We start from the raw sequence: 20393 nt of genomic DNA, 5'->3' as shown, positions 1-20393 counted from the left end.
AGCAGGAGACACCTTCATCCAACTGAGAAACTGGACTTTCAGTCCAGCAGTTACTTCCAGGAGGAAGGATTCAAGGGTAAAATATACACTTATCAATTATTTTAAGAACGTGTATTTTAGAGTTACGTACCTGAAGCGGTACTCAGAAGCACTGTTCCTCTATAGATCCAGACAGTAGTAGTTACATCTCAATGTAATTCCAGATGTACTTGAGAAGAGGGTGAAATCTCCCAATGTGACTGACAGGAGGGTGAACTTTCCACCCAATTTCAGACACCCTAACTGGAAGCCTAATAAAGTCTGTTTGGGATCAGAGTCATCCTTTAAGGAACATCTCTCTCCCTTCCCTCCCCCCTTGCTTATCCCCAATTTAATATATAAGCTTGAGGCTATAAGGCTATATAAATTTACACATCTAATACACCATCCTCTTCCTTTCCTACCTTCCCCCTCCTGTCAAATAAGGTAAAGATAATAGTTGCTTCCTACTTCATAAGACTGGTACAAATAGAAATCCTTTGAAGACTGTAATGTAGTGTAATTCTGTATCGAGAGTCAAAAACACACCAACAAAAGCCAACAACAAAAACCACAAAGAACTCCCCTTTGCATCCAGAAAACAGAAAAGACAAGAAATGCCAAAACTAAGGCTACATAAAAGATGAAATTATGATGAAGTCTGCATATGTGAAGCCATGTACTAACTTTTCCTACCCCTTTCAGTGCACAGGAGGGACAGTATTCATTGAGTGAAATGCTATTCAGCTTTTTCATACTGATTTAATGCACTTTTCTTGTCCTACTATTTACATATTATTTAAGTTCTATCTTAAATACAGAATTACTCAACTCCCCAGTGCTTTTTTTCCTTATTATGGGCACTCACAACACTCAGTGTCTAAGCAATTCACAAACATTAATGAATTTATCATCTTGCAACACTCCTGTGTAGTGAACTAGAACTAGTACAATCATTTCATACATCCAAATATAAGACAGAAAGAGATTAAGGCCAAAATTGTCAAACACCCACCAGTTTGAGGTGTCAAGTTCAATATAGCAGAAGCGTATTTTCTTAGACTACTGTAGATGTTCACAATTCAGCTCAATCGACTTCTTTACAGGAATGAACTCGGTACTTCTGCAGTGGAAAAGGTGGGGTGGATAGACAAACACCTCCAAAACTTCAAAACCCTGTTGCTGCAGTCCCATATCTCATTCCCTAAAAGCCTCCCAATTTCTGCAAGAAGTGAAGCAGGTGCCAGTAATTACACAGCCCTGATACACTCCCTGTGCATCATCCATCCCATCCCCTGAATGGCACTGGGGTCGTATGAAAAAAAATAGTATGCACTCATATAACTAGAAACCAAATGATAACGTATATGCACAGGGATTAAATTAAAGTTGCCCAGGATATCTTAACTTCAGCATTTGCCAACTTCCAAGTTTTCAATTTTGCAACCTTCACATCATTTTAAGAATTGTGAATGCTATCTGAAGAAATTCATAAAAGCAAATGTCCTATTATCTGAAACTCCACGAGTCATCAGCAGACTTGAAAGATAAATCAAAACTCAGAATTACAGCACTAGAGGTAAAGAAGTAACTGTAGCAGCTATGGAACATGATCAACATGTGTCAGAGGGAGAAGGAAAATACTCCTCCAAGTGCACTTACTCCTTTTTGATAAACGCTGAAGGCATTCTACATTCCAGTAGGAAAGTTGCTCTAGCAACTGTAGGCACTTTCACTCTTTTTCTGTGTCCCCACCATTGTCTCCTTCAATACCCTGTTTGTATTCCAGTGCTAATTCTTCTCGCATCCTGACTTCCTGTCCTACTTTTCCCACTTACTTTGTACATTTGATGTGTCCAGTCCTTCCTTTACAGCAGATTTTGGATTCTCCCCTATCTAAACTCTGTACTAGCTCTTACCTCAACTCACTCCCAAATTCCCATATCTGAGTTTCAGTCAGACACCCTTCTCCAGACTTCATCAAAACCATCTCTCAAAAAGATTCTCTCTTTGGGCTTCGACTTCAGAATTTGATGTCATAGCAACTCCACTGAGGAGGAAGAGAATTTTAAAGTAAAGATGTCTCTAAACTAAAGCCACTCTAGTTTGGAATAGAGCACAAGGAAGATGGAACATGTGACATCTCTGTTTCCTAAGCATACAGCCAGAGCAAATCACATTTTCAGAGTTTTCTCCCAGACTGAAGCAAATCTCAACCCAGCAGGGTGTACTTTGGGCAGATCTTCATGGCAGAGCCAAGGTTCACCAAGAGCTAAGGAATGTCTGTGCCAGGTTTCAGTGAACTACACACAGGAATTTAACAAGAGGAAGCTGACGGACAAAGATGGTCTATAACCTTAACTGCAGATATTACCACTGGCTTAGTTTGTGATGTAAATGTATTAAAGTGTTTTTGTCTTAAACTCTTAATATTTACTTGGCATGGCTGCCTAAGATATTATCACTCTGTGCTTGCAAAGAAGGAATCTAGAATACATAGCAAAAACCCACAGGAGTCTTGACAATAGACATAGTCAGTGCTATGAGATCTCTTCGAGCCATAGAACACTCAGTAATTTACACTATAGTTCTCATGTAAATAAGAGTTCCATTTTAGAGAAGAAGCTACTATCAAAATGGACAAATTTTAGTGCACTGAAAAGAAGTTCCTCCACAGTTGTATCAAGCACAAATACACCAAAATATTTTCACTTGTAAAAGGCAGTCTATTATCCCCACTTCCTCTCTTATATTCATAATCAAGATGTTTAAAAGGAAGTGTTTTGGAATAGAATAAAATCTTTATAATAACAAAAAGTTGAAGAATACTTTCATGAGATCTAGAATAATAAAATACAGCTTCCTATGCAGCCCTAAAGTTTTATATGAATTGTAACTTAGGACTTCTTTGTTAGCCAAATCTCCACTAACTTTGACTGAAAACAATCAGTCAATGCAAAATTTGATATTTAAGAGTTATTATACAAACCTTGTTTTTCTTAGGAAACCAGTGAATAAGAAAACCAGGATAACTGTATTTTTGTAACACTCTAAAGCAATCAAACTGTGGAAAAAAATGCTCAATCAGTGAGGAAATGCAGGAACACAGGATTTAATCAAGTCCTTGACATATGATAGGAAGCCAATCACAGATGTGCATATTCCAAAATATTTTATTTTCATATTATTTAGGGCAATGTTCTATCCCACTCACTTGTACTAGGCAGCATCTAACTCCAGATTTTTTCCAATTATCTCAATGGAGTAACTCAGAGAGGATAGAATAATCTGCCCGTCCATGTGCAAACCCAGAAATAAAAGGTGGCAGTCCTTTATTGTATAAGCTCTTTCGCATAAGCTTCTAGTTTTCTCTCACGGCAGAGAACTGTAGGCTCCTTTTTTCCTCACTCAATATTTGTTTTCATCATTACATGCCTTATATGACACTGAACGTTACATACCTTCCACCACCTTCTTTGCAGTTGGGACATGTGCAAGCTACTCGTCGCAGTCTTTTTCCCTCTTGATGCGGTTGGTCCCCTTCCTCATCTACCACCTGTACTCTCAAATGTGTTAGATCATTGGTATTCAGTGTAGAATCACCACTGAGCTGCCACTCTTCTGGATCAGGCTCCTCTTCTTTAATCCTAATATCTGAGGAAAAGAACAAACACAGATCCATAAGTAGCCCATTAAACAGAGAGAAGGAAACCATAATGATCAAATCTTTCTACTGTTGAGAGCACCATGTCAGTCAAAAGTCAACATCCTTTAGTGCATACTGACAGTGCTTCTGTGCCCTTGTAACCTGTAACGTATTTAAAAAGTTTATCTTACTATACATTTCAAAGTTGAAGACAAGCTATAACTAAGTATTAAAGTTTAAGTTTGAACTGTTCTTGGTAGGGAATGCTGTCACCAGGAGGATTTTGCTTGCTTGAAACTTGGGAAAAACTGAGGAACAAGAGGTTGGACAGAGGCTGAAAAAAATGTAAATGTATGTTTAAAATGATTCTGTGCAGCCATTTATGTTTCCACAGGATTTCTCAATTAGTGTGACATGTAGTAGAAACAGCCTTTCTCAGTGATCTTCAGAAGTTTTCAGTATGCACAGTGATATATAAAGTAATACCAGAAATCAATTAAAGAAAAGGTTTTGACCTAAGACCAAGATATCTAAGGAAAAAAAAAAATTAATGCTTTTGTTCCATTTTCCCCTTCTCCCCTCAAATTTATGCCTTTTCCACTATACATAGAGAAGAAAACATTTACAGAAGAATGCTATTCAGCATTAGAGAGAGGTAAGCAACACATGAACCATTTTAATGTTTTGATGAGATAGTAGTCAAAATAAGTCTTTGCAGTTTCATGGATGCAAAAAAGCCTCTTAAGTTACCCTCACAGGAGGGACATTTGCAAGTATGTGTACCCTCTCCCTACAGAGCATTAATCTAATCCAAGAACTAACTACAGCACCATAGTACACTGTGACTCAACAACTATTTTAACAAATTTACATTTTAATAGGAACATATTTCCCCTCAGACACTATTCTAAATTCCCAACGAGCTGAAAGTCTGTAAGTCTGGATTTCAAAAAAAGACAGTTTCTATATATCATTTTAGAAAGCTGAACCCCAGCCTCTTTGTTCCACAGAGTAGTTTACTTTGTATTTTTTTCAGTGAAAATGATTAGCCACTAGCACAAACTAATAAGCAAACCATCAATTTTTTATTTTAGTTTTTTTTCTTTTGTGGAAGCTTCAAATTAAAAGCTGTGTGTCTTTCTGGATGCATTTAAGAGACTGCTTTGTCTGCAGAACAAACTCAGTTATCATGTAGATTTGTATCCTTAACTCAAACCCCACTCAAACACTGAAACCTTAACTGAGCACTGTAGCCACTCTAAATTCTTTCTGAGTCAGTGCATCAACCATCATCTGTATAATGAAGACAAAGCTTCACAGATTGCATGATAAAATATAAGAAAAACTGTGCTGGATCAGATCATAAACAGCATCCTGTCCCAGCAGAGATCAGGAAAGAAATTAATGATAAAACATGTAAAAAGTAATAGTTACCTGGTCTACCTTCCAAGTCATCTCCAGCATACATCCGTTTAGAGACAAAGGATGTAGCTACACACAAAAATTTGCTTGGTGCTAATAAAGTCTCAGTACAGTCTTTCCCAACAACCACAGTTTGTCTTCCCTTTACTTGCACATGTATAACCATTTGTGGGACTGTGCTGTAAACTACATCACTGATGCAAGTAAAGTTAAAATAATTCTCTAGAAAACCACTGCACTGGGAAGAGAATTCCAGCTCAGAAACAGGAAAGTCTAGAATATTTATCTGGTTTGGCTGCAAAAGTCAATGCTAGAAATTAAGTTTGCATGAATATGACAGGCTCTGAGCTGTGAGAATCCAGGAGCTAGCACACTCACTTTTGCTGACTCTTTATGCATGTGGAAACATCCAGCAGAACTACTGTGGTAAGCTTGTCCAAAGTCACCTGCACACTGAGCTTCACTGTTACCATAAGAAGTTCACAATTTCAGACAGCAACATAACAACTACCTTTCATGTGAGGACCAAGAAAATCTCTGTGGTGACTCTTCTAGTCTCCTGCATTAGCCACCAAAATAAGTAATTTTCTGACACTCACCTACAAAATTATTTTATGCAATATTTTGTATACACATGTTATATATAAAATTAATTTTACATAAGCAAAAAAGCCTGATTTATGCAACTGGGCACATAATAGGAATTTAAATACAGCAAAGTGGCAATGCTGCCAGCACAGGCCAATTCAAGCCTCCAAGCAGCTCTTTAGGACTGGATATGCTACACACCATACTCAAAAGTCTTTCACCAATCAAATGTTCCACAAAACGCACATTGTATAAATTCTGGGTTTATTTAAAATAAGAATTAAAGTAACGTTAATAAAATAAAACACTGTATTAAGATAATTTCATTATGATCTTACTAACATTAGACACTGGCATGTAGTCAGTTTGTAAAGTCAGTGGCTGAATCCAGTTAGCACTGCATACACATACTTCAAGAGATATCAACAAGTCCTAGCAAAGATGCATGGATCAAATTAGGGTATGGATCTATGCTCCCAAGACCCAACTCCACTACTGCAGTCAAACAGTCCATATAATATAGGATTTCTGCTACTATACTGACACCCCAAAGTCACACTCTAATAACAGAGATACACTTACCAACAGAAACATGTCCAGAATGTCTATTACTGCACGCCAGTATCCACAAATTTCTACCTTCAACTTGTGCTATGTTTGTTCCATTTCACAAACCTTCATCATGAGTTCCATCCACTTTTTTCATCAGTATCTCTCTATGCCCAGTCCCTCCCAATAACCATCATTACTGCAGCAGCACAAAGGCTTATAACAGTTTTATAACGGTGGAGAATAACTGATAAAATTATTTGGACAAAAAAAAGAGGGATAGACAAAAAAATCCTAAGAGTTGAGGATACTGGAAAAAATAACAATTTGCATAGACATACAATAGTTTACAGTATTATTTTAAAAAAAGCAAAACTGAAATGAAGTCAAAGTAGTGCTGTGTTCGTAAGTTTGTGCTATGCTTCCTGGTTATCTTGGTAAGACAGGAAGTGTAGCTACTGCTTTAGGTATTTTTCTGAAGGACCATCTTCTACTCCAGGCACACAGAAAAGTACAGTGTAAACTGGCAATTTACAGAAAGGACTTTAATAGGTATTACCTAATTATGTAGATGATAAATTAAATAAAATTAAAAGAAATATCAAAAGATGAAGAATTTATCTAGCCTCTCCAGGATGTAGTATATCAGAGAGTGGATTGTATCAAACCCCATAGTGAATGCGATTGCCTTAACAAGGTCCTTAGAGCCAATGAGGCTGTTGCCCTCCAAGTAGGTTTCACATTACTGCAAGAAATGAGGGAAAACTCCATCATTGTTTCTGGGGGCAGGGGTGTGTGTGTGTGCCACTGTAATTTAGACAGCATTAAGAACATGAAGGAGTAGAAGGGGCAAACCATGGAGAAGAGCAAAAGATAAGAGTCTTCTCCAACACAATGGAACTGGTGATTATACAAATTCATATAGATAGCAACAACAACTCCCCATTTCTCCCTTAGGTGTTCCTCTGGATGTGCTCCGTTCTAATTCAGTCTCAACTGACAGAATACTAGGTTTTACACATAGTCTGCAAGAAGCTGGGCCTAAAAAGACTTTACATGATCCCTAAAGTCATGACAAGCTGATGCAAACATTGGTAAATATGAGGCAACTTTTGTTTTCTAGCAGTTAAACAAAGGTCAAATGAAGGTCACATTTTCTTTACTACTATTTTATTTACATGCTTTCTAATTTCTATATGCCCTTACTTCTTAATTAAGTTCAAGACCTACTACCAGGTATGTATGAAGGGGAAATTCAGACAAAGATACTGTTTCAAACTGCCTACCGATTCTGAAAACAATATATTCTGTTCAAGTTGTTCTTGGTTATTAGTGAGCTAGATTTGTTTTAGGTTTTCTTTCCTCTAAAGGTTGGAAAGTGGGATCTTGGTGTAAAATTTTGTTCCAAAGTTAGTTATTTCATAGTCACAGAAAGCCCAGAGCTGGCTACAATCTGGAGCAAGTTCAAGTGTATTTGGCAAATAAAAACGCTAAGAAATTTGTTTAAAGCGCTTCAGAGAAGAGTAACTGAACTGACATGATGAAACTGCAGATGTAAATGCAGCTTAAACTACTCTTGAGTACATTTCAGCTATATTGTGGAGAGAATTACTACTGTCCACAGTTACGGCCAGGTCATTTACCTACTTCACCATGTATCAGGTGAATGCAGCAGTTAAGTTTCATGTTCTATCTTGGTCTGTTTCAACTAGGATTTTAAGAAAAAGCCGTCTTCTTTATCTATGAGAAAAGTTCTTAGTTTACCCAACAGCCATAGAAACAGGGATAAACTGAGAAGGGAGGAGAATGCAGTGCAAAAATGCTTCATTTGAGGACTATGCCACCACTTCAATTTTTTATGTATCTGCCTCTGCAGAATGTCACATAAAGGCACTCTCAGCATTACCTGTAACTGTCTCCAAACTGTGAGCTTCTAGTTTAGCTGCTTTTCCTAGATGCTGAAAGCCACACTGACTTTTTACTCAGGTAAGCTTTAGAAGTTCCTGATCTGAAAAGCAGAAATATGGTCTTTCAACTGAAAACAGATTTACAGCAGCACTGCACATACCTTCAAACCAATTTCCTCACGGCATCACAAATTGACTGTCTGCAGTTTCAATGTTTTGGAATCAGTCATGACTATTCATTTATTTTTCCAAATAGATGCTTCTCTTCCCACCCCTCCCAAGAAAACAGATGTGAATTCCCATCTCCTTTCCACCTTCTCTTGTTAATTTGGTTTTCAGTTTTCTCTACAGTGCAATCCACATTCCCTCAGTATCTTGACTCATCTTGCCTTAATCTCTGGATGCGAGGAAGCTTTATTAAAGATGTTCAAATTTCTTAGACACTATCTTTGATCATTCCCATCTAAACGAAACTTCAACTAAACTATCTAAATTAAACTCTCCCTACTACTTGGCCAGCTGCGTGAGTCTTTCAGACAGGAAACGCAACAAGGTTAATAATTTCTACTCTGATTTTCCCCTCACAATTTAAGCATGAATTTAGGCATTTTTATTATGTAATAAATTAAAGGAAACAGAAGATACACTACAGAATGTCATCTTGAAATACCTGTGAACGTCAACTCAGAAGAAAGACTGTCATCTCATTTCAATAGCTCTAAATCAGATTTTAAGTTTCTAAGGAAAACAACTGTTGTGTACAAATCTAACAGCAGGACCCCACAGTGCTGAATATTTAGGCAGTACCAGCAAAATTATTAAAAATAGAGCTATAGATTTTTTCTTGCAAGAAATGCCACATACTGTATTTCCAAGTGATCCTATGCATTATTCTAAACTGACTATTTAAAAATTTGAATAATGAAAATACTTCAGCCAGTGCTACCACAACACACATTATGCATCAAAGAACAGTTACTTACCCTACAGTAACTGCAGTTCTTTGAGATGTGTTGTCTACAGATTCTCAAGATTTTTGATTCTTACGGGCAGTCGTGCCTGCTGCAGCATACCCTTATTTTTCCCTTTTTTTTTTTCCATAGATGAAAATATAAGAAGGGATAACTAGAAAAGGGGGGAAGAGTTGATCATGCTTAATATCGAAGAAGCCAGGAACTGCAGAAACAGGTAAGGAAAGCAGGAAGACACAGAGAATTCTGTGATCAGCAGGCTTAAGTATTCCTAGATAAAAAAGTATTAGACGGCTGGTAGGGTCAAACAGAATTGTCAGCAGTAATTCAGGAAGGCAGAACTGTTCAGTAAGTATTTCTGTTCCGTATTTAGGTAAAACCAAATAATGGTCCTATCACTAGATGAGAATGAAAAGCTTCCCGCTGAAAGTAAGTCAGGAAGATGTAAACAGCTACTGAAATAAACCCTTAATAAATCAACAGATTAGGATAATTTTCATTGAATAATTTTAAGAGAAGGCTGAAGAGCTCTCTGCAGTTTTAATGCCGCAAGCCTTGGACTATGTGAATGCTCCAGTGGGTTAGAAAAAAGCTAGCGCTATGATAATACTGAAAAAGGGGTAAACGAAGACTCAAAGAAGTAGAGAAAGAATTAAATGCCACTCAAAATGGGATTATGGGAACAATTACATTCAAAAGTAATTTTTTTTTTTTTAATCAGTGATGACACCGTTGTTGATACAATATACTTGAGAGTTCTGCACAGCAAGTGACTTATTAGGATACAGTAAAACATTGTGATTAAGAAAAATAAAGTACAAAACATACATGGAATACATGGATTAAAAACTGGCATGAAGTTTAAATGCAGACTGAGAACTGTAATTTCTGTATGAAAAATAATGAGGACATGTCACTGACAATGTCTATTTTTCCCCCTTTTGTCCTTAAAAATTACTAACTTTTGAAAAGTGTCTTCTACAAGCAGTGAAAGACAACTCATCTACAACCCAGCCTTATCTTCAAGAGGGCAATCAAAACTAGGATCCTGGTGAGCATTCCTGGCATTATGAAAAGACTGCCGTTGTCCTTGGTAGAAACTCCTTTTGCTTTTTATGAGCCAGATGCACTGACAAGTTAACTTGATCAGAACCAAGGCATGCAATCCTGCCAGGAGGTTCAAAAGGCAAGAAAACTGCAGAGAACCTGAAACAATGGACCTAAAGTACTGAGACTGCAAAAAGACAGAAGATGAGTTTCCAGCCTTCTTTTTGAGTTGAAGCAGTACTAGAAATAAAATCCCTTGCCTCTTTCACCTCATGGATACTCGTCATACATCCCCACAGGTGGAAGAGAGTTTTCCTTTTGCTTCAGGGTTATCTTGTAAAAAGGGTATTTGAAAAACGAAAAAAGAATTAGCACCTGAAACTGGGTAGTATATTCTTCAGTGAACATCCTGAGGATATCTGAGCCTAGGATAACTCAGGCTAACCTCTTTAACGTTAAGGATCTAAACTGCATCACCAGACACTCAGCATAGCTGACAGAATATTCACTTAAGAGTAACATGCATACAACAAAGTTTCACCTCACCACCATGGGCTGCAAGAAAATGAATTAGACTCTAAGATGTTTTGGAAGACAGAGCAGAAAAGTACATGAAGTACAGACACAGAGGAAGGATGCAACAATCCTTTCTTTTCAAGAATTTGAAGAAAAAATGCAAATCTATTCCACAGCAGTAGATACTGCATTAAAGAAATATCAGCCTAAAGTTATGCAAACTTTCTTACACCTGAAGTGAGATATTTACTATATGCTGTTATAAGCAAGATTGTGAGACACATACAAGCATGATCGTCTAATTTTGCCACAATTTATTAATTTCCTTTAAAAATTATGAGAAAATAAGGAATGTAATTTAAGCATGTTGAAAGCAAACTATTTACACAAGACTGGTACATAAATAGCTCTAATTCCTGCCCTAACAAATTTGTCAGAGTTCCCAATTTAATTTTTCATATAAAAAATAAAGCAGCGGTGGAACTGTTTTTAACCATTTTGATTTACAACATGCAAACTAAATGCCTCAAATGTAAATGGTAGAGCCCAAAACAGATGTCGTCAGATGAAAATATTTACTTAACATTATTGCTTCAGTTTGTTTCATGCATTCCATAAGATGTTTTTTAATAATCAGATTCAATTTCATAATAATACCGTGACCTTCTCTCAAAAGCTTGGTATAAAGAATGACTTAGAAGTAAAAACTGCATTAACTGAAGCTAAAATTAATAAGGTTAAAAATTGGAACTTAAAAAGAAAGAGGAAAAAACGAAGTTGTGTAATACTGAAAACCAGCCAAAACTTTCTACAGATTTCTAGATGCCAGAAAAAAAACTATGCTTGAAGTAGCATTCTGCACTACTTCACCAGAAGCATTAAAACACTGAAACAACCATCTCTGCAAGTAAAACTGTAAATACTCAATTTTTAATTTTGTTTGTTTGGGGGTTTAGACTGTTTTACCTAACAGATGTTAGACCAAAGCCTCACAAGACACCAGAAGATGAAAAGCAAGTTGTCACTTGGGCAACTATTTACCTTGAAAATTGTCTGCCAATTTTTTGGACAAATTTAGGACAGCAAAATTACTTCAGCACAATAAAGACTTCAGATTCTGGCAGGAATGGAATGAAGTCCCCACCATGAATAGCCAACCACTCCCACTCTCTATCAACTGGTATAAGTTGATCAACAAGCATGACTGTAGTAAGTAAGCTTCAGTGGCAGCAGGCAGATGAGTCTTTAAGTAGCTGTGTATACTGCAGAGGAGGAGCTGGGAAGAAAGATGTAGAAATGAAGACCTCAGTTTTGCAGTGGCACTTTGAGTCAACTCTTGAAAGGAATCCTTTTGACTTCATTGCCACTGTAGACCAACCTGGAAAACTGTTTGTGTGTAGTTTTTTTTATTTTTAACTAAATTAATCTTCCAGTAGCACAATCCCTTCTCAAGCCAATGCTACTTTCTTTCAATTCACTTGCTAGTTTCTTCAGATGCTACTGGAATAGTCAAAAGAAGTATCAAAAAAAATGCATCCAGCATCTGATAAGAAGTTAAGCAACCTAGATAACACCTGGTAAAACTGCTTTTTTTGAGGACATAACCAATCCAAAACTGTGATTCAGTACATTAGTAAATTAGCTGAGACACTATTACAATTAGATTTTGATAACACTGTTAAATCTTCTTTGTCTGGACAATGGCTTTAGGGGGGGGAAAAAAAAAAAATCCAGTAGAAATTCTTTAAAATTGACAAAACTTCCAGGATCAGAAACATGAAAACCAAGTTGGTACATTTCACTACCCTGTATATTTCCAAAAGGAAAGTTACTTCATACGAAATGTTTGAAGAAGAAATTTATAAACCTGCTAATAAAAATAAATACCTCTCTTGAACAGGTAAGTTGCTAAAGAGTAATGTGACTGTGCCTGTAATGGCTTTTTGTTACACACAATGCACTATTTTATTAAAAACTGCCAACAAAAGGAGTAGACTCCTAGGGAGCTCTCTCAGGTTTAACTTCCTCTCAAGACCAGACCAAAGCCAGAACATAGATGAGAAAGATATCTCTTTGCCAGTGTTTAATACATAGATATTATTTAATATGGTTTTTTGTTTTGAAAAGCAATGCTGAAGAAGTTTCAGCGATGCCTAACTAATACCCTTCCCTTCTCCACCGCAAGACAACACTAAGCACAATGAGGAGGAATATGAGCTCTAATAAACATTCCAAGATACAATAAGCTTAGCCAAGACTTTTCAGAACAAACTCAGTGCAATGGAAGTCCCTGCATATGTATGCCTGTTAAAGCGGACATTTTGGTACAAGCATAATTACTGGACATTTTTCAAAGACAACTGGACATTTACTGGGCAAAGCTATTAGCTTTGTTTTAGGGTTGTGATGACTTTCCATTAGGTAAAGAAAATGTAGGACCTAAAGACATTTTTTCCTCTCACACACTCATGCGAACAGCAAGGATATCTTCTGCTGCTTACCCAGGAAGCGAGGTTTGGAAGAACACCTCTCACACAATGGGCTGTAGCTACCAAAACCTAAAACCTAACCCTCAGTTTTCACAGCTACACCGCTAACAGAGCAATCTATGTTATCTAGACTTCAGATAATTACCAACCATCTCTGACTCAAGACTAGGAATATGTTACTTTTGTTTTTGCCTTAGGTAGAAAGTTTTGCTAAATGAAAACAGAAAATACAGCCCAACTGTATTTGTTACGGAAGGAAGTGCATTATCCCTGCTGGGGGGAGAAAATACAAGGAATCTCTTCTTATCTTGCTTCAAAACTTGTTGGTAATTTGCAGAAGAGAGGAATCAAGTAGCCTCTCACCCTTTAGCTTTAACTTCTCTCATTCTGCTGTCCCTTCTGCATACCTTCCTCTTTCAGTTAAAAACTAAATGGTTTCTCCTCATTTGCATATCAGAAGAGCAATATATTTTTGACCGCAAAAAAAATTTTTATAATTTCACTATTTGCTTCTAATTGCATATTTATTCTTCAACCTGAAGAAAGGGTGCCATACCATATTGTAAGGGGTTATAAATAAGACAGGGAAGAACATCACTGAAAAAGGTTCTCAGACAACTTCAATACAGACGAAATATGAGATGCATATGGAAAAGACACTGAAGGTCAATCAAGACAGTTCGGTCTGGTTCTGTTAGTTAGAAGCAGTTTCACATTGATCATTACTTTGGAAAAGTGAGTTTCTTGTAACATAAAGGAGGGGCCAATTAAATTCTCCCCAAATTTAGAAGATGGCAGTTTTAACACTTTCCAGTCTATTTACTGTTCCTAGACCGGTAGGAAAAATGTCACTATAAATCTCCACCCTATCTTTAATATAACCAAGTGTTTATAGCTATTCACTTCAGGCAATAGTTTCTGCTCTTCATCTACTACTTCTGCCTATTTAATCAGATTTGATATATCCCATTTACTCTCTTCCCTTCCCATGTGAAATTCCTCACAGGAAAATACAGTTAAGGAATGCTTGATGGAACTCCCTTGCATTTTATTTGAACCATTAAAACACTCTCAAGGACCATCAACAGACAAACTAAAACACATAGCAGGCTCAACTTCTTTTTCATCTGTCTTTTCTTGTGGTTCCTCTCTCCTTTTCCTTTCTATCTTTCTTCTCAGGTTTCTGATATGTTACTCCACAAGCAATAACATTAGCTACATGATCCCATACCAAATACAAATCTCAGAAATAAAGAAGTTCTCATCCTCCCTGTATTTCCTATTAGCCACAGGGCCCTTTTTCCAAGAGTTAGATTCTGATATCTGAGTTTAGCTATATTATCAAGCGCAGTACATGCTTTTTGTTACTGATGTCTATACCCACTGTCCTCATAGGTAACAATGTGTGATGGAGACAAACCAAGACTTTTTGTGGTCACTGAAAATAGAAAATTTAAGAACCAAGATTACCCAGAGCAAATGCTGTGAGCAGCACACTCATCTGTTTGGTGCTGTTGCCTGTAAGCCCATGAAGAGCAGTCTTATCTAGGTCTGGGTAATTTCACATTGGTAAGTCTGCAATATAGAAGTAATTTCAAAAAAAAAAAAAAAAGAACTAGAAAAACATAAATTCAAATTTTATATTCCAAAGGGAAAGCAAGCTTCCTGACATAGAATATACCAGTATCAATAACTGTATAATATTATAATCAGTAGGCTTTTGAAACAAGCCCAATTGACCAGCTCTTCTAAGCATTTTTCACTTAACATTGCATTATTCTCACATGCTTAAATAGGCATACAAAACTTTTAAGCTTTACTTAAACGTTTATGCTTCTGTATCTTAATGAATCAGATCCTTGGATCACATGATTATAGAAAAAAAACAATTCCCATTTCTGCAACTACTGTGCAATAGTTCCCTCCCAAATTACCTCTACTACTCACTCTGTCCCTCATAACTGGCCTAGGTACAACCCCACAATGATGAGATCAAACGCCTTCTGGTACTGTAAAAGGTCTTGAACTTCAATCATCCCTTATTCTTTCTTTTAGATAGCTACACCTTGAAATTTGGAACACACTGTATCAAATTTACCAAAAATAAACAGGCATGTTTATTTTTTCTCATATGAAGAAACACCTATTTGAAGAAAGTTGCCTGTCTTCTCTGCTCACAGAGATAAAACACAACGTAAAATTTATGATTAACAATTGTACATTCTGAAACATAATGCAAATAAGTAGTACTGGAAATTCACATACATTCTTAAGCACAACCTCCATTTTGATATTTACATGCCTGTTTCACTTCTGCTTACATGAGTTTTGTGCATCATAGTTACACTGATATTAAAGCAGTAGGAAATGAATTTAAAAAAACCATGGATCAATAACAGCACCTTAGGGGGTCTGAAAATGTTCAGGGGAAAAAAATTGTATCAATGGATATATTCGGATTTTCCATGAAAACATCAACTATTCAGGACTGAGAAGAATGGGGTATGCTAGTGACACTGCTGCCTTAGAAGCATGGTAGTTGGTAGTCAGATTCCCCCTCTACAATTTAGTATGCAGATCTTCTGCATGGTAAGACTTACAAGCACCGATAAACATTGTATTAGAAGTGCTGTTAAATAATATGACCAGTTGGAAGATACAGGAGCTTATACTAAAAGAAGTGAGGTGGGACTATGTTCTACCATTACAGTTGTTTCTAATGGAACAGTAGTTTCAAATACAATCTATCAGCACTATGTTTATCCTACTGTATTTTGTAGGCTTCCACAGCAAGACAATGTTACAATTATCACCATTCAAACCAACCACATGCAATAATAAAAAACAATTTTCTGCAAAAAGAGTAAAATAAATACCTGCAGGACTGCCAGCATTTTCTCCTTGATGCAGCTGAATACCAGCAGAATCTATAGAGTTTACTGTAACTGTCTGTAGATTTGGCAATTGAGCAGTGCTTAGACTAACTGGAGTTGACGTCAACGCCCCACCTGCTGCAACTTGACCAAGAGTGAGAGTCTGCACAGGGGTTAATGTTATTTGTTGACCAGGTGCATTCTGAATTTGCAAGTTCTGCAAGTTCTGAACTCCTTGCACTTGAAATGTCTGCCAGGTTATCTGCCCAGAAGGGGTCACTGTTTGTGCCTGAATTAAAAAAGTTCCAGGATTCAGCTGCAGTTGAAGATTTTGAAGAGCCTGTTGAGATATACTTTGACTTGCTTGAACACCGTGGATTGTCTGTTGCGCAATACCTTGTACAATCTGGGCTTGACTGGTTGGCTGCTGAGACTCTTGAAGCTGTATGTGTTGTACAATTGGCTGTGCTGTGGAGACCTGAATATTCTGAGCCTGCGTGTCATCAGAGACTGATGTCTGGATGTAATTTCCCTGAAGATCAGAACTGTGAACTTGACCACTAGTTGTGGTCAAGTTGTTTGCATTTTGTTCCAATATACTTGAACTGTCTATGGTAACGGGCAATTGTGATGAAGATGATGTTGGCACAAATAAGTCATTATCAGTGGCGGTTTCTGTAATTTCAGGAGAAACTTGCTCACCAGTCCTTTCAGAAGTATCTGAACTATCCATGGCCTGTCCAGTATTTATCAAGTGCCCATCTGCATTAATGCCTGCTGTCATGGTTTGAGAACCACTGCCAAGTCCCAAAGAATCTAGATCAACACTATTGATGGGTACAAAAGTAATATTTCCTGGCAGTCCAAGAGGGACGTTAGCAACTACTTGTGCTTGGCCAGGAAAAGACGAACCACCGATTGCAACTCCCTGAACCTGGACTTGACCAGACTGTGATAAGATATTCTGAATATTAGCTGAAGGTGTTCCAGAGGCAATGATGGTTTGATTAGAGCCAGGAATGATCTGAATTTGACCAGTTTCTTGATTTATACTGCTATTATCAGAAGAGGTTGCAAAGCCAAGTTGAACCTGCTGACCATCCGCTGTCTGGATCTGGGGTATTACTTGGTATTGTACGTTAGACACTGTACCATTCGACGAATCTGATCCTGGTGCAACAGAAAAGATTTGTTGATTTTGCAAACTCTGAATAGGAAGGACATACTGGCCACTTGAAGTTACTGTGGCAGCACCTGGAATCTGTACTATATTACCAGCTTCATCCTTTATAGTGGCGGGAGCTGCAGACAAGACCTCCCATCTATTTGGAGTTCCTGTTAATTGCACAGAAGCCAAATCCCCTGTCTGAATGAAAAAAAAAGACAAAACAAAATTAAAACAAGAGACATACAGACTATATGCTAGAACAGTCATGCAATTCAACACTAGAGATTGATACACTACTGGAAAACATGCAGTGTGGCCCATATGAACAGCAACTGGATTAGAACTATGAAATACAGATTTTGTAAGTTGAGCTAATGCCTAAGTCAGGGTAACCAACCTGTGCTTCATGAGCTGCATGTGGCTCGCGAGCAGGTCAAATGCAGCTCCTGTGCCATGGCTACGTCAGGTGACCAGCAGCAGGGTTATTCTGGTGTGGGGGCTGCTGAGTAATCCAAATCCCTGGCTGTGGGAAGAAGGGAGCTGGCAGGGGCTGCTGGAGCTGTCATCACCAGGTTACGCTGGGACTCAGCTATGCTCTTTACCTAGCCTGGCACCTATTGCATAGAAGTGGAGGAACTGCTGTGAAGCCAATGCCACCTGTATCTCCTGGAGCTCCACTGCCTTTTGACTTCGTGTTACATACAGTATGGATGTGCATGTTGTGACTCTCAGCAGTGCGGAAAGTGTTAAGAGATGACTTAGTCACATGGTTGGAAAGACTGGATAGCCTCAGTTTAAGTTACGCATAATACAGTCTTAGTATTTATAAGCTTGTATGAGTTACTGTTTCACTAGGGAGGAAGGCCTCTACACTAATGACTTTTACACTGAAATCACAGTTGGATTAGTCATATATATCCACGGGGGGGGGAGGGGAGGGGGGTGTAGGGGAGTCTTATCTTCATTAAGTTGGAACAATAGAAAAGGTCAATGTTTCAGAATAGACCCCTGGATGGTTAAAGATTAAAGAACCTAAGGACTATGTAGTATGCTTCTGTTTCTTATTCAGTAAAGAAAAGGCAAATTGCACTTACCTTTCTTTACCAAAGCAAGCTTTTTCAGAATAGAGTATTAAGAATTAGATTTAACATCCTGCGATGCTTAGCACAGATTTGTGTAGTCAACCAACTTGGTATTGTAAATAACCATCCATCTAAAAAAGATGTAGTTAAGTTTCTCCTCATCTGTTTTATGGCACTACAGTAAACCAATGGAAAAACTTAATGTTGAGCAACAAGTAGCTTGCCTTACAACTTATTCAGCACTGTGAAACAAATTTTGTCTCTTTAGCAGAGTCCACAGGACATAGAAAGAAAAGCTCTAGTTTGTCCTTCTGCACTGATCCTGTGATCACTCCTGGTAGGTAAGTTACTGGAACGTATCGCAACTTCCTTCTGATGCTGTGCTCTAACTTCCTTTAGAATAAAACCCAGATATGCAAAATACAGCACACAGCTTATTCTTCTCATTGCACTGAGACTTGGCCAGCCTGAATGAATCCTGCGGCATGCATGCGAGTGAATTTAGTCCACAGTGTAGGCTGGGACTTTGCTAGTTTCACTTTCTTATCCTATTTTGAGCTGTACACTAAAATGTTTACATGTACAAGAAAAATTTAATTCTGAGTACATATCAAAAATATCATTTTACTGTGCTTCTTTTCCAATAAGGAAACACACATCTTGGTTCTAAAATCCTCTTGAGAGCTGTACAAATAATAACTGCACATAGAAAAAGAATGCTAGCTTTCTTCTGCTCTCAAAGATATATGTATATATAATCTTTCAGGTAGTTTAATAGTAAATAGATACTGCATCACCAGAACAAAACTAATTTTGTGGCCTTAATGCTTCAAGGATCAGAAAGAGAAAAAGGAGTAATGGTAATTCCACCGTATTATTTTCTCCTCCTCTTATACTGATTAGCTTTTCATTTAAGAACATATTTAAATCTTTTAGTCTTTTAATCTTATAATTTATGAGATTGGAAAAAATTATGCAATATTCCATATCACACCATCTTACCTAGAAAAAGGCAAAAAATTCCATTTTCCACTGCTACCACATTAGCTTTATACTCTTGTGTTTAATATTGCTTACACACAGGTACCAGCTCCTGAAATACTCCTAAGAAAGTTCATAACTACTCAATTCACTAGTATATAAATACTTACTAACTGAAGGTTTTATAAAGTATCAAAAAACCCACAAAAGTCATAGGTAAACATCAGTCAGAAAACACCAAAAGCAATCATGATTGTTATATGTTTAATGTGTGTCATTATAAAATAAATGTATAATGTGCTGATAGTATCTGTTAGAACAAGCGAGAAAGAAAAAGTAATGGGAACCATTACAAGTCTGATAAAATTTCTCACTGATGTAAGACTATGTACAAGCAAATGTTGAATGTTTAGGCTATAACTGGACTGACCTAATACACATAATATATTATTGTGTATTATATTATTAATATATTATTGTGCATATATATTGTGTAATATATATTGTGTATTATGTTATTGATATGTTATATCTGTGTCTAATTATATATTATACATATGAGTATCCTCCACAGAAATAATTCAAAGGGAACCTGCCTCCTTCGTGATATGGAAATGACCTATTTCAGTCTTCTCCTCCCCAACCATATGTTGATTTCCATATTGCCATTCAATTGCCTTTGCCCTTTTCATGTTGGGCACTCGTCCTTCCTCACCTTTTCATGATCTAGTGAAATCTTCCCTCAAATCCTGCTCTCTAAGGGTTTTAGCTCAACAGAGCCACTCTTTTAGTACATGCACTTGTCAGTCCATTGAGAAGCTCAGGGTAGCCATGCACGCCGATATGAAGCTATTGCTACACATAGTACATTAAATGCCTGTTATTCACATGTTGCTCTTACAGCTGGCTATATCAGACACTACCAGATGAATCATGAGGAGGGAGGGTCAAAAAGAGGGTGAGGCTTTCAAGAAGCTATCTGGCAGCTATCAGAATTACTAGTATGAAAGCATAAAAAAAGCCCTGCATGGTAAAGAGTGTTTGAGGATGATCTCTAACCTCAACCAATCATCAACCTGTCATAACAAGCTTGACTGTTATACCCTTTCTCAAAGTTTGATGAACTAGTAGGACAT

General features: G+C 37.3%; 1 protein-coding gene across 1 annotated transcript in view; it reads right to left on the bottom strand.

Moving 5' to 3' along the window:
- SP3 (Sp3 transcription factor) overlaps positions 1-17392 on the bottom strand; it is a gene marked incomplete at its 5' end in the record, with an annotated part of 26152 nt that extends 8760 nt beyond the window's left edge. Inside the window, 2 exons of the mRNA XM_010284535.1 lie at positions 3480-3672; positions 16030-17392. Of these exons, the coding sequence (XP_010282837.1) occupies positions 3480-3672; positions 16030-17392 (1556 nt within the window). The remainder of the gene's footprint in view (positions 1-3479; positions 3673-16029) is intronic.
- Between the last annotated feature and the right edge of the window lie 3001 nt (positions 17393-20393).

The sequence above is a fragment of the Phaethon lepturus genome, unplaced genomic scaffold (genome assembly GCF_000687285.1).
Source record: "Phaethon lepturus isolate BGI_N335 unplaced genomic scaffold, ASM68728v1 scaffold17453, whole genome shotgun sequence".
In the NCBI taxonomy this organism is placed as follows: domain Eukaryota; kingdom Metazoa; phylum Chordata; class Aves; order Phaethontiformes; family Phaethontidae; genus Phaethon; species Phaethon lepturus.
Note: the sequence above shows the minus strand (reverse complement) of the source record. Positions and strands in the feature narration are given on the sequence as shown.